Below are 16250 nucleotides of genomic sequence, written 5' to 3'. Positions count from 1 at the left end.
TTGGAATTCTCCTCTGATCTTTGTCATTAACAAAGCATTTTCACCCACAGAACTGCCACTCATTGGATGTATTTATTACTCTCTCTAAATTCTAGAGACTGTCGCTTGTGAAAATCTGAGATACTGAAACCACCCTGTCCGGCACTAACAATTATTCCATGATCAAAGTCACTAAGATTATGTTTCTTTTCTATTCTTATGTTTGGTCTGAATAGCTGAACCTCTTGATCATTTCTGTATGCTTTAATGCATTGAGTTGCTATCACATGATTGGCTGATGAGATATTTGTATTAATGAGCAGGTTTACATAAAAAGTGGCCTCTGAATGTATGTTTCAAAATAGATGTGATAAATAAATGAATTTGAATAATGAATCTCTTACCTGATTATTCTGCTGACCAATCTATGGCACAATAATGTTTACCTAATAAAGTGGCCACTAAGAGTATATTTTGAATTCTGTTATTGTTTTTCCTTTTCTCCTACCTTAATATACTTACGTTTGGAATGATTTGTTGATTGGCATGCAAAGCAAAGCTTTTTACTGTATCCCTGTACATGAGATAACATTAAACTGATTATCAATCCCCAGAAACCCTCTATAAGGCTGCCGTACTGGCAGTGACTGGAAAGAGGATACATTGGAGAGTTTTAAAAATTATGTGTGACATGAAAGGAGAAAGAAAAACTGTCTCAAAATTGTCTTCCCCATAAAAAGAGTTGATAAAAATCAAACATAAGTAAACATTGTCTAATGATGATATAATCTTCTCACTTTCTGATACCATCTCATTTTTTCCCAGTTGAACAATATTTTGCAGAATCATAATACAAATTCTATAAATTATTTAAATACACTTTGAAAATCTGAGTGAACCATTGTCAATGCTGCTCAAGATCAAGATATTTTATTTATAAGGCCTTTCAATATCATGCACAACAAAAACACAATTAATTTAAATCATCAAAGGTCTCAAGTATTTAGAAATATGGAGTAGATTTCTCATCTTGTTATGTGCTTTGGGTACAGATAGGTACTTGATGGTGAATGTGGTGGCCAAAAGACCTGATTCTCTGATTCAACTTCAGTCAGTAGATACACGAAAATGGCAAGTGAGGGGTTGGATCTGGGGGATGTGTGAGGTAGAAACGCATCCAGCGTCTCAGTGTCCAATGCTTATTTTGTAGTTCTGTGGAATATTCCAGTTCCTCTCACGACCGCACAACATTTACATCTCTCTTTGGCTGAGCTGCCACCATTTGAGACTCACACGATCTTGAAAGGGCTTCACAAGATGTTTGTGGAGAGGATGTTACCTCTAGTGGGAGAATCAATAATGAGAGGTCATTGTTTAAGATGTTGGTACAATCTTCCCACATTCCAAAAGACATACTGGTAGGGCTAGTGAGTTGTTGGCATGCTCTGGTGGTGCCTAGAAACATGGTGAGACTTATGGGCTGTCCACCCCAATCCTCGCTGATTTGATTTGATGCAAATGATGCACTCCATTGTATGTTTCAATGTACATGCGACAAATAAAGCTGAGCTTTCTTTTTTTTGGATAGTCCACTGAAAGTTCAAATTTCAAGATAAATTTATTATCAAAGTACATTTATTTCACCACATATAACCCTGAGATTCATTTTCTTGTGATACTCAATAAATCTATAGAATGATTACTGTATCAGAATCGATGAAAGACTGCACTAACCATCATTTAAGACACAAATGATGCAACTATTTTGTTTTCCCGAAGGGCCTAGGATCTCTGGAACTCTCATTCTTGGAGAAGAGTGGAAGCAGAGTATCTGAATATTTTTTAAGTGAGAAGTTGATGAATTCTTGTTAAGCAAGAGGTTTGAAAGTTTCCAGAGGTAAGTAAGGAAGTAAAGTTAAGGTTATAATCTGCTCAGCCAAAAATGTTGCAGTAGGTCAAAGGAGCTGTGCATTCTACTGTGAATGATTTGTCTGTATGCATGCCTGATAATGAACTTACACTGAGCATACTGAATTAAAATAGCACATCGACTAAAAATAGCAAAAAAAAAGACTTCTCATCTCTTTGTTCCAGTCTTGATGAAACATTGCCTGTTTATTCTTTTTTTCAGATGCTGCCTGGCCTGCTGAGTTCCTCCAGCATTTTGTGTGTATTACTTTGATTTCTAGCATCTGCAGATTTTCTCTTATTCAAGATTATTTAATGTAATTCCCAGTATTCAGGTGTCAAGGATAATGAAGTAACTGTTACTCCGATGAAGCACAAAAAACCCCAATCAGAATAAGAACATAATAGTAAAAAATATATATCATTAAGTTTGCTTACATACATCGATTGATTGCTTGTACATAAAGTGACACAAGGTACAGGCGTGTCTGTACATGAAGTCATTGACAGGAAATGATAAAGTATATTAAGATGCTTTCTACTGCACAACTGGAGAAGGCTGTGAGTATTGATGAGTGTAGCCCAACTCTCCTCAGTCTCCTCAGAAAGTTGAAAGAATTGGTGAGCTTTTTTGATTATGTAGAGTATGTTCTGGGAGCATGATATATTGTGCGAGACATGCACTCCCAGGATTTTGAAGCAGCTTACGGTGTCCACTGCTGTGAAGAGGGATGTGAGTGGCTACATCTGTCGCAAACAATATTTGTTGATTAGTTCAGCGACTGATTTGCGAAATACATCTGACAAATTTCCCTGAACACTTCAATTAAATAGGATATAAAATATCTTCTGCCAGTGCAAAGATAATTCAGTGAACTGGTCAATTAACCAGTCACTAGAAATTTGTTTGCTGCCGATAAAAGCTTCGTGCAGTCAAAATAAGTCACTCGGCGCTAGACTTGGTTGAAATTTAGAAAGCAGAGAAAAAGGAACTCAGAATCAGAATCAGGTTTAATATCACTGGCATGTGTCATGGAGTTTGTTGTATTGTGGCAGCAGTTCAGTGCAAATCAAAATAATAAATACCTACAAAGTACAAAATGACCCCTAACATCTCCTCTGTACCTACTTCCAAACACCTTAAAACTGTGCCCTCTCATGTTAGCCATTCCAGCTCTGGGAAAAAGCCTCTGGCTATCCACATAATCAATGCCTCTCATCATCTTATACACCTCTCATCCTCCATCTCTCCAAGGAAAAAAGGCTGAGTTCACTCAACCTACTCTCATAAAGCATGCTCCTCAATCTAGACAACATCCTTGTAAATCTCCTGTGCACACTTTCTATGGCTTCCACATCCTTCCTATAGTAAGGTGACCAGAACTGAGCACAGTACTCCAAGTGGGGTCTGTCCAGGGTCCTATATAGCTGCAGCATTACCTCTTGGCTCTAAACTCAATCCCATGATTGATGAAGGCCAATGCATTGTATGCTTTCTTAATGCACACAGTCAACCTGCGCAGCAGCTTTGAGCGTCCTATGGACTTGGACCCCAAGATCCCTTTGATCCTCCATGCTGCCAAGAGTCTTACCATTAATACTATATTCTGCCATCATATTTGACCTACCAAAATAAACCACGTCACACTTATCTGGGTTGGACTCCATCTGCCGCTTCTCAGCCCAGTTTTTCATCCTATCAATGTCCTGCTGTAACCGCTGACAGCCCTCCATACTATCCACAAAACCCCCAACCTTTGTGTCATCAGCAAACTTACTAACCTATCCCTCCGCTTCTTCATCCAGGTCATTTATTAAAATCACGAAGAGCAGGGGTCCCAGAACAGATCCCTGAGGCACACCACTGGTCACTGACCTCCATGCAGAATATGACGCATCTACAGCCACTCTTTGCCTTCTGTTGGCAAGCCAGTTCTGGATCCACAAAGCAATGTCCCCTTGGATCCCATGCCTCCTTACTTTCTCAATAAGCCTTGCATGGGGTATCTTGTCAAATGCCTTGCTGAAATCCATATACACTACATCTACTGCTCTACCTTCATCAATGTGTTTAGTCACATCCTCAAAAAATTCAATCAGGCTCGTAAGACACAACCTGCCTTTGACAAAGCCATGCTGACTATTCCTAATCATATTATGCCTCTCCAAATGTTCACAAATCCTGCCTCTCAGGATCTTCTCCATCAACTTACCAACGACTGAAGTAAGACTCACTGGTCTATAATTTCCCAGGCTATCTCTACTCTGAATCTGATGTTGGAGGGGAAGAAGCTGTTCCTAAAATATTGAGTGTGTGTCTTCAGGCTCCTGTACCTTTTCCTTGATGATAGCACCGAGAAGAGGACATGTCCTGGGTGATGGGGCTCCTAAAGGATGGATGCATTCTTTTAAGGCATTGCTTTTTGAAGAGGTTCTTGATGCTGGAGAACCTATTGCCCATGATGGAGCTGGCTGAGCATATAACTTTCTGTAGCTTTTTATGATCCTGTGTAGTGACATTCCAAATGGAGATGCAACCAGTTAGCACGCTCTCCTCACTTGGTATGGCTATAGAAATTTGTTAGAGTCTTTGGTGACATACCAAGCCTTCTGAAATGCCAAATCAAATATAACCACTGTCGTGCTTTGTTTATAATTGTATCAATATGTTGGTCACAGGATAGATTTTCAGAGATGTTGACATTCAGGAACTTGAAACTACTCACCTTTTCTACTGCTGATCCCTTGAAGAGAACCAGTGTGTGTTCTCTCGACTTCCCCTCCCACAATCAATTCCATGGTCTTACTGATGCTGAGCGCTAAGCTATTGTTGCAACACCAGTGATCTATCTCACACTTGTACCCCTCCTTAGGGGTACAAAGAACACTGTGGAAAATCCTGGGAATTCTGGAAAATGCTTCTCACCCTCTGCATGCCACCTTGGCTGAATAGAGGAGCATCTTTAGACAATAGTGTTGCTCCAAAGAGTGCTATATTAGGTCATTCTTACCCTCGGCCATTGGGCTATATAATGTGTCAACTCATGCCGGGGAAGTGATGGCCCCCCTCCTGCTAGATTTTTTGAGGTCACATTTTTATTTTTTCTTGCTTCTCTTCTAATATTTGTATTTCTGTGAACATATAATGCCACTGTGCCTCTGTAATTTCCTTTGGGATCAAAAAAGTATCAATCCATCTATCTATATATTTCCTTGTCATCACCTGAAATTCTGCCAACAGTAGTAGTGTTTTGGGAAAATTTATAGATGACGTTTGAGTTGTGCCGAGTCACAGTCGTGGGTGTAGAGAGAGTAGAGCAGTAGGCTAAGCAAACATCCTTGAGGCACACTAATGATTGTCAGCTGGGAGAAGATGTTATTTCTGATATGCACTGACTGTGGTTTCCCAGTGAGGAAGTCAAGGATTCATTTGCAGCGGAAGGTACAGGAGCCTAGGTTTTGGTAATTGTTGATTAGTACTGAGGATATGATTCTGTAGAATACTGAGTCATAATGAATCAACAGGTGCCTGATGTATGTAATCCAAGGATGATTGGAGGCCGTTACTTAAAATTTGTAAAGAAATGATAGCAAATGCAGTCTGAGTTTATCTATCGTCCATGATGTAGAAAAATATCTCAATCATTTCACGCAGAGATACCATTCCATAAGAACAGAATGCACAAAGGTCAAATGACAGGTTCTGAAGAAAGACTGAGAAGCAGCTAATAGGAGTGGTTACAGCTGGGTGAGTGGGTATGAAATACAACTGGCAGAGAAAAGGGGGATGTAAAAGATATTGGAGTTTAATGAGTGGAAGGATGTAATGATAGGGCTGTACAGGTCAGAGTAGGGAAACTATTAAAGGATTTGTGTACATGGACATGGAGATTGAATTCATTTTGCAGGGATATGTAAGCAATAAAGATCAGCAAAGACATGAGTAGCAAGAATAAGTTTTCAGAGCGCCATAAATATGGAAATGCTTTGTGAGCTTAAATCTTTCTTTTGTAGCTTATTCACCAAGATGAATTTGATCTTTGTGACATAAGTTGAAAACAAGGAAAAATAAAGATCTTCACATGAAGGAGGTCTGTGCAGGCAGGTCCAAGTGTCGGACTCCAGCAATCCCTGAGGATGAAGGTCAGGTCAAGAGGACCAAGTCCTGCAACATCTTCTGCTGGTCCCAAGGTCAAGGAGCATGGTCAGCAGGTCCTGAGCCGAGGACCAGTGATCACCAATAGGGGGTGGAGGTAGAAAGGGGTTTGTTTTGCTGTTTTGGCTGTCATGTTGTATTTTGGCTGTGTGTTGTTCTGCTGAACATTGCTGACATGATGTGTTAGTGCTGGAAGTGTGGCAATACTTGCAGACCGCTCATCACATCCTTGTTAATGCAAACTACGCATTTCTCTGTATGTTTTGATGTACAGTGGTGCTAGGAAGTTTGTGAATCCTGTAGAATTTTCTCTATTTCAGCATAAATATGATTTAAAATGTGATCAGATCTTTACGCAAGTCATAAAACTGGATAGAGAACCCAATTAAATAAATAACACAAAACATTATTCATTCATTTATTTACTTATTGAGAAAAATGATCCAATATTACATGTATTTGTTGGAAAAAGCATGTGAACCTCTGGGGTAATGCCTTTTACAAAAGCTATTTGGAGTCAGGTGTTCCAATCAGTGAGATGAGATCGGAGGTGAGGGTTGTAGAGGTTCCCTGCCCTATAAAAAAGATACACAAAGTCAGGTTACTGACAGAGTATGCTCTTCTCAATAAAGATCTGTTTATTTATGTGCATCATGCCTCGATCAAAACAATTTTCAAGGGACCTTAGAAGAAGAATTGTAGAGATGCATGAAGCCGGAAAAGGCTGCAAAAGCATTTTTAAAGACCTGAGTGTTCATTAGTTCACAGTAAGAGAAATTATCTACAAGTGGAGGAAACACAGTACTGTTGTTACTCTCCCTAAGAGTGGACATCCTGCAAAGATCACACCAAGAGCATGATATGCAATGCCAAAGGAGGTGAAAAAGAACCCAAAGGTAAAAGACCTGCAGAAATCTCTAGAATTTGCTAGAGTCTCTGTTAATGTGTCCACTTTAAGAAAAGAACTGAACAAGAATAGTGTTCATGGAAACTTCTGCTCTCCAAAAAAAAAAGCAATTGCTGCATGACCCAAATTTGCAAAAAGACCATCTGGGTGTCCTTCAACATTTATGGGACAATGTTCTGTGCAGGGATGAGACTAGATTTGAACTCTTTGGAGGAAAACGGGCACTGCATATCACACCATCACTAAAACCTCATCCTGACTGTGAAGCACTGAGGAAAGAACATCAATGCTTGGGGCTGCTTTGCTGCCTCAGGGCCCGAACAGTTTGCAATTGTTGAGGGAACAATGAATTCAAAATTGTTCCAAAACATTTTACAGGAGAATATCTGGGTAGCAGTCCATCATCTGAAGCTTAATTGAAGATGGAAAATGCAACAAGACAATGATCCAAAAGACAAGAGTAAATCAACAATGGGATGGTTTAAAAAGAAGAAAATTCATATTTTGGAATGCCTGAGTCAAAGCCCTGACTGTAACCTATAGAAATGCTGTGGAAGGATCTGAAGCAATCAGCTCATGTAAGGAAACCCACTAAAATCCCAGAGTTGAAGCAGTTTTGTAAGGAGGAATGGCCTAAAATTCCTCCAAGCTGATGTGCAGGACTGATTAACAGTTACTGGAAACATTTGGTTGAAGTTATTGCTGTTAAAGCAAAGGTTCACACACTTTTTCCAACTTGTAATATTGGATCATGTTTTCTCAATAAATAAGTGAACAAGTCTAACAATTTTTTTGTGTTATTTATTTAAATGGGCACTCTATCTAGTTTTAAGACTTACATTAAGATCTGATCACATTTTAGCTCATAGTTATATAGAAACAGAGAAAATTCTACAGGGTTCACAAACTTTCTAGCACTACTGTACATGTGAATAATAAATCTAATATAATAAAATAAAATCTGATGAACCATGGAAGACTGAGGTTCAAATTAGTCAACCCAGAGAAGTAAAACTTTTCAATATTACCTAAATTTGTTTTCATCTGTGAAGAATTGGCAGGAATGAGTGAAGCTACAATATTAACTTATAATACTGAAAGGATAAATGACCAACGAGGAGAAATTGGACGGGACTCGGGCACAAACATAAATTACAAGTAATAGTGTATTGTGCGGGAGGAAATAACTAATAGACAACACATTCTATTAATGATACCAGGAAGAAAAACAAGCACAGTAAAAGCAGCTTCTGTAGCTCCTTTTTTTAACGAATGGAGCATTTTAAAAAATTAGACTCAGATAGAAGGAAAAATTCCCCATAAATTTATCCCCAGTCAGTTGTGCTAAACACTGCAAAGTACTACTGCATTAATGTTCCAAATTCATTTCCATCAACATACCAGTGTCATTAATGTTATTGGCAAAGGATGAATTTCAAAATTCAAAATTTATAGTACATTTATCAAAGTATATACACATTATACAACCTTGAGATTCATCTCCTTACAGGCAGCCACAAAACAAAGAAACCCAATAGAACCTATTAATAAAAAGACCATCAGACACCAAATGGGCAGGAAAAAAAAACAAATCATGCAAACGATAAAAGTAGCAAATAACATTCAGAACCGAAGTTCACAGAAGTGAGTCTACAGCAGATTCAGGAGCCTGTTAGTTGTAGGCCACAATCTCAGTTCTGCGCAAGAGTCAAGTAAACCTCACGGAGCAGTGACCTGAACCGTCCCGTCCCTTGCCTTCAGTCTTGACACTCTAACCTTTTCAGTCCGGTCCAGTGCATAAATCATCCAAAGCTCAGTTCATTCCTTGTTCTTGGACCTCAACCCTGCTGGCTCGATATGCTCTTGAGCCCGGACCCACCTCTTTGATTTGGCCCATACCCAACCTTTCCAATTTGGCCTGGCACTTAAATCAATCAAGCCTCGGATCTTTCCTCATTCTTGGGTCTGGACTCCGCCTTGCCTCTAAACCCCTTGCCTAAGTTCTGCCGCATTGCGACCCCTTCAAGCTGGCTCTAGCAATGGCCAAATGTTGGCTTATTTCTCATTCTCATGCGAGCAATAGTTAAGCTGCCTCAATTCAGCCCATACAAGTCACACAGCAACTGTCTTGCACCTTTGAGACTTCAGTTCATATTGCAATATTGCCTAGTCGTACAGGCGGTTCAGAAGCTCAGCTTGAGAAAGGAAGCTGTAGGCTATTGATTACAGTGATTATTTACCAGAAAAAGTGTGATTAATAAAGTAATTAGTTTTTTCTTTGTTTGTTTGCTGCTGGTAAGTAGTTGCTGAGCTTCACCGGTACCATCTTAAACTGAGTAATTGCAAGGAAATGAGAATATACCTTAAAAAAAAATCCAACGAGATTGAAGTGGATCTACAAGCATCCAAGATTTGCACCAATTTCACCTTTTATGACAATGGCATAGAAGGCGGCAGTTCAGCCCACTGTGTCCATGAAGCCAGCCCGCAGAGCAGTGATCTGCTACAGTTGGAGACATCCGCTCCACATCCATTCCACTTAAGCCTTTCAATCTTCACTTGGTTTTAATGAGATCCCCCCCTCCACGCCCACCTCCTCATTCTCCTAAACTCCTTCCATTCCTTTTTGGTTCTTTTGACACTTATCTGCACACAGAGAAAGCTTGCGGCAGGTTCAGATTCAGATTTATTTATCACATGTAAAGTACATCAGGATATAAAGTAAAATGCATGAATAACCTGCATACCCAAGAATGTGCTGGGGCAGCCTGCAAGTGTTACCACATATTCTGATGTCAACTCTGCATGCCCACAATATTCCACAGAGCCACACAAGCAATGAGATCTGTATTTGACTGGAGCAGCCTATTACCAACACATACTTGGATGTGGGATGGACCTACAGAATCACGGGGAGAACATGGTAATGCACTCAGCACCCGAGGTCGAGATTGAAACCAAGTCTCCTGAAGCTGAGAGGAATTGCTAAGCGGTACGTCACTGCGCCATCCAGTAACACACTGATGAAATCTCACAAACAAACATCAATTTGTCCTGATTTGGCAAATGTCTCAGTTAATGGATTAATTAAGACAAAAGGTTAATATGCAGTTTAATTGAATATGCTCATTTGCTGCCTGATAAATCCGTAATGTTTTTGAGTAGATTTTATGTGAGTCAAACCCAATCAACGTCAGAACTACTTAAGTCCAGCATTAGAACTGTGGCTAATATTAATTGTGACTGATTGGAGTGGGTCTGAGTTCAAGAAAGCATTGAAATTTATTATATTTTAAAATTCTTCGATCAGAACTGGTTTGTGTGGGTTATTTTGCATTTTTGAAAGCTGATCTGAAATAGTTCCATTCCTAAAATGAACTTTCTATTCACATTGATGAAAAATAAAAGATTAAACTCAATAGACCCCCTCTACCCAGCATTTTGTCAGTAAATGCACATTCACTGGATAACAAACTTGATGACCTGTGGGCAAGATTGCTGTATTGGAAGGAAATGAAAGATTGTTGTGTTCTACGTTTGAATGAGATGGAGCTTACTCCCAGATATGTCGATCAGATTTGTAGGCTTCTCGATTCACAGAACAGACCAAAGAGCTGATTTAGAAAAGGCAAAAGGTGAAGATGTATGTTTCATGATAAACTTTGGGTGCTCTGGTTTGCTCCCACATTCCAGAGGCATACGGGTTAGTGGGTTAATTGATTACATGGGTGTAATTATTTGGCGCAGGCTCATGTTACCATCTCAAAGACCTGTTACCGTGCTGTATCTCTTAATAAAATTAAAGACCTGATGGATTGAATGACCTACACTTGTGCTTCTAATATTTTATGATTCCAAATTCAAATTACATATGAAAATAATTCAGTTTATATCAGTGCAACAGACTCAAAAATGCTGAATAGGTGAATGGAATTTGGAGTAACATTATTCTAATTCTGAACCATTCTTTCTAATTTCCAGCAAAAATGAAAGAATATACAGAACCAAAGGGACATCTTCCTTTTTGTAAGCTTGTCAGGTTGTCATTTGCATTCATGGCTCCCAGTGAAATAATGCAGAGGATGCAGCAAGGTGATGGGTGCAGTTTGTGACTTGTTACTAACATCATCAGACACACTGATATTTTAAATGCCACAGATTTACAAGACATAAATCTTCATGTTATACATAAGAGTCAAAGTCCAAACTTCAAACGAAATTTAATATCAAAGTACATATGTGTCACCATATGCTCTGAGATTCATTTTCTTGTGGGCATTCACAGTAAATACAAGAACCACAATAGAAACAATGAAAGACAGCCCCCAATAGGATGGATAAACAACCAATGTGCAAAAGATAACCAACTATTCAAATACAACAAGAAAAAATGATAATAGTAATAATGATAATAATAATAATAATAATAATAATAATAATAATAATAAAGCATTAAATATCAAGAATATGAGATGAAGAGTCCTTGAAAGTGAATCCATAGATTGTGGGAACAGTTGAGTTATGGGGTAAATGAAGTTATCCCCTCCGGTTCAAGGGCCTGGTGGGTGAAGGGTAACAACTATTCCTGAACCTGGTGGTATCTTCTTCCTGATGGCAGCAGCGAGAAGAAAGCATGTGCTTGATGGTGAGCGACCTTGATGATGGATACTGCTTTCCTGCAACAATGTTCCACATAGATGTGCTCAATGGTGGGGAGGGATTTACCCATGATGGACTGGACTCATTCTCTACTTTTTGGAGGCTTTTCTGGTCAAGGGCATTGGTATTTCCATACCAGGCTGTGATGCAACCAGTCGATATACTCTCTGCCGCACATCTAAAGAAGTTTTAGATGACATGTTGAATCTTTGCAAACTTCTAAGAAAGCAGATGTACTGCCATACTTTCTTCATAATGATAATTCAGAAGAATTTAATGTTGCAGACCCTCTTCACCTCTGATAACTGGCTCATGGATTTCCGGTTCTCTCTTCCTGAGGTCAATAATCAGCTCCTTGCTCTTGCTGACATTGAGCAAGAGGTTGCTGTTGTGGCACCTCTCAGCCAGAGTCTGAAGCACTGCTATTAATAGTTTCTTTAGTTTAGTGGAGGATTCTAATTTTAAAGGTTAATAGATGCATTCTTGTGTTGTCTCATAGTAATTGACAAACATTTTCTCATAAACAACTGATGGGAGGGTAGTGGAATTTGGAATTAATAGAACAGGATACTGGCTGGAGCTAAATCCTCACAGATGAGACCATATACAGTATCTGATGAAGAGTCTCTTGAACTCCCTAGAGGTGAATGTAGAGTGCTTTGAAGTGCCAGGCATGTGTTAGACCGTAATACATGGGAGCAGAATTAGGCCATTTGGCTCAACAAGTCCATTCCACTTTTCCATAATGGCTGGTTATTATCCCTCTCAACTCCATTCTCTTGCCAGCTCTCTGTAACCTTTGATGCCCTGACTAATCAAGAACTCAACAAACTCTGCTTAATATACCCAGTGATTTGCTCTCCACAGCCATCTATGGCAATGAATGCGCTCCCCTCTGGCTAAAGAAATTCCTCATCTGTGTGAAACCACCTTTTTACTGGCATCTCTGGAAATGCAGTTCATTAGCCCCTCATCAGTTCTGCAGACTTTGACTGACTCGCTTGTTTCTGTGTCTCCAGGTAATTCCAGACAGCCACAATAATGTTGATAGCAGGGCTCTATGGAGGTGATATAATTTGAAACCATATAAAAATCTAGTGCCTAAGACTTTTGAACAGTACTGTAGGTTCCCAAACAGTAGTGTTAATCCAAGGCATACTATTAATAAGGAAATTAAAGGTATAGGTGATATGGTTATTACAATCATCATGGGGGCTTTAATCTACTTATAGACTGAACAAAGCAAATTAGTACTAATAATGAAGAAGACAAGCTCATAGAGTGTATAAAAAGTTAGTTTTCTTGATCTTTATGTTGAGCAATCAAAGCTAATTTAGATCTAATATTGTGCAATCAGAAATAATTAATAATCTGGCCATTTAGGGGATTTTGGTGAAAAGTGATCACAATCAGTTTGAATTTTATATAAGAAATAGAAATAGATATGGTTGAATTTGCAATCACATCTTAAATGTAAATCAAAACCTGCATAAACTGGCTCTGGTAGATTGGGAAACTACATTAAAATAATGATTGTAAATGTGCAGAGAGAAATATTTGAAGAATTAATACGAAGCTATTGACAAAGATTTCTACAACGCAAAAAGGAAAAGTTCGCTGCCTGTGCATTAACAGAAGTTAACCATAATATGAGAACAAAGGAAAAGAGTTAAAATGTTGATAAGAAAAGAAGAAAGGTGGAGAAATGGGAAGAGGGACCAATCCACTGATAAGGGGAAACCAAGAATTGTCCATTGAGAAACAGAAATAAACTAAAAGTTTTTATTGATATATATAGAAAAAGAAAAAATTAGCTGAGGTTATTATGGATCCCTGATAGACTGAGAGTGGAGAAGCTACACTGGGCATGAAGGAAATGGTAGAGAAATTAAACAAGTATGTCATATGATAAGAGATTAAGCAGACTGGTTTAATACACTTCTGAGATTAGAAGGATAAGAAATATACAAAATTCTTACAAGGTTTGATAGTAGATGTTGTTTCCCCAGCCTGGGCTGTTCAGTACCAGGTGGTGAATTTGTTGCCACATGCAGCTGTGGAGGCCAGGTCATTGGGTGCAGTTAAGGCAGAGATTGATTAGATTCTTGATTGGACATGGTATCAAAGGTTACGGGGAGAAGGGTGGGAACTGGGGTTGAGGAGGACATAGAAAAAAAGGATCAGCAATGGTGGAGCAGACATGATGGGCCAGATGGCCTAATTCTGCTCCTATGTCTTATGGTTATAATCTCAAAGCAAGGGCAAAGAAATTACTCACCCTGGAGGTTTGAATATTTGAAATTATCTATACAAGAGGACTGTAAAGGCTTTTTGCTGGGTGTATTCAAAACAGAGACCAATAAATTTTTAGACATTAAAGAAATCAAGGGAAATCGGAACATGGCACTAAAGTAAGTGATCAGTCATATTGTTACTGAATGACATGAGGAGCTGAATGTGCCTCTAGCTGCTGGTTCATGTGATATAATATGTCACCATCCAGACTATAGTACAAGGCTACTGCTGTAGAAGACTGCACCCACCTACATAACCAAAATCTAATCCAACTCACACATGTGTGAGAGAAAGCTGTTCAGGTACTCTATGGTTGGAAAAACTGGGGGTGTACAAAAGATAGATTTAGCAAGATGTATGCAACATAAAAACATCATTATTTTTAATGGTTTAATTTTTATTTTATTTAGAGTACAGCATGCTAACAGGCCCTTCCAGTCCAACAATCCTGCACCACCCAATTACACCAATGTGACCAATTAACTTACTAACCTGTAGATCTTTGTAATGTGGGAGGAAACTGGAGCATCCGGAGGAAAACCACATGGTCTTGGAGTGAATGTACAAACTCCTCACAGACAGTGGCATAATTGAATCTGGGTCACCGGCAGTGTTACAGCATTATGCTGACTTCTACGTTACTGTGCCATCCCCAGTAAGTTTCAAAGTAGATTGAAATCTACAAGACTTATGACAACTTCTTTATTTCATCCCCATTCTGTGAAATATTTCTCACAAGGGAAAAGGATTGACTATCAGTGGTCTCAAACTAAGATACATTTTGAAAATCTACTTTAACCAGATCAAAGCTAACCAGTTCCACCAACCCAATCATGCATTTTTAAAACTGTTCCTTTTCCTGACTGCTTCACTTTTATTCTATTTCCATGGAAATTAAAATTCTATCCAGTTTCATGCTACCATTAAAATCTTACCATTTAATGCAAATATCAGGCTGAATATGGCAAAAAATCATAACTTGGTAAAGGAGAAGAACAATATTTACATGTTTCCTGAGCAGAAATGCAAATTTAAGCATCTCCCACTGTTAGTTTGCACTGTTGCTCAGTTTGACCCAATCGTTCTGGTATGTTTGTTCCCTTACCTCAGAATCTTTGTAGTATCGTTCAGGAATTTCATCGTAAGCGATATCAATGAAACACACATCTCTTTCAACATCTTTTGCCTCTGAATCAAAGATCTGCAACACATAGGTATGCAATATTTTTTAGTTATGAAAAGTAACACAACAGAAGATAGATGGTTACCAGATGTGCAGAGAGTAACAGATACGTCTAAGTCAGTGAAAGAGGAGGAACTAAATCATGGGATTGCAGGGGAGAAGAACTAATAGAGGACATGATACAACATCAATAACTCTCATGGTCGAGACATGGTCGAGATATCGGCTTTTATTGACTTGAAGAAAGAACAAGCAGTGGTTGACCACCATACTACATCCTGGAGACTGAGAGGCCAGGCTCAGGCCTCAATCGCCTTTATACCAGGGTCTGTGGGAGGAGCCACAGGAGCAGTCAGCGGGGGGCGTGTCCAGACAGGTATATGTAGTTCACCACATGACATTATAAGCTCTTAATGGCAAACAAGGATATTTGTCAATCAAATCCATGCTCATTTTCTGTACAGCCTTGCTCTACTGCTCTTCCCTCTGACCTTGCATACTGTTTAACATCAAGTGCCTCTTCAACTCCCTCACAGTTGTCCTGTTTCTTTTTCCCTATAGACAGAATTCCACATCATAACCACTCACTCACATCTCTCTGTACTTTTTACCCATTACTTTGAATTTGTGTCATCTGCTTCTCGAACCATCTGCTAGTGGAAATTATTTCTTTCCATCTTTTATGATCCTGTAAATCTCCAAGCAATTTTTTTCTCAGTTTTCTTTGCTCCAAGGAGAAGAACAGCTGCTTCTCCAGTCTAAGATTGCAGTTTGGATTCTTCATCCCTGGAGTTGTTGCAACAAATCTTTCCAACCACCTCTGAAACCTTTACACACAGCACAAAGACCAGAATTAGATGCAATCCTCCATTGTGGCCTAAACAGTTGTGGCTTTTTTGTGGTGTCACACAATCTAATTCCTGTGAAAAATGAAACAATGGGATATTGGAGATGTTTTGCACGAATGGAAAAGAATGATTTTTGTTTCAGTTCCTCCCTGCGTCTGATGTGTCAATTCGTGCAGAGTTTCGGACCTGTGCTGTGGTACCAGCCACACACAGTTAGATGTTACTCATATCCTTTCCACGGGCGCATGCAAGGTCTATGCACCACTTATGACTTTCAGAGCATCTGTGATGCTGGCTCTGTCACTGATGAATTGC

General features: G+C 39.1%; 1 protein-coding gene across 1 annotated transcript in view; it reads right to left on the bottom strand.

The window, feature by feature from the left end:
• Positions 1–16250, bottom strand: part of pitpnc1a (phosphatidylinositol transfer protein cytoplasmic 1a) — a 298049-nt gene that overhangs the window by 21962 nt on the left and 259837 nt on the right. The window contains exon 8 of the mRNA XM_059948289.1: positions 15010–15105. Coding sequence (XP_059804272.1) covers positions 15010–15105 — 96 coding nt within the window. The remainder of the gene's footprint in view (positions 1–15009; positions 15106–16250) is intronic.

Source organism: Hypanus sabinus, chromosome 23 (genome assembly GCF_030144855.1).
Source record: "Hypanus sabinus isolate sHypSab1 chromosome 23, sHypSab1.hap1, whole genome shotgun sequence".
Lineage (NCBI taxonomy): Eukaryota > Metazoa > Chordata > Chondrichthyes > Myliobatiformes > Dasyatidae > Hypanus > Hypanus sabinus.
This window is presented reverse-complemented; position numbering and strand designations above follow the sequence as displayed.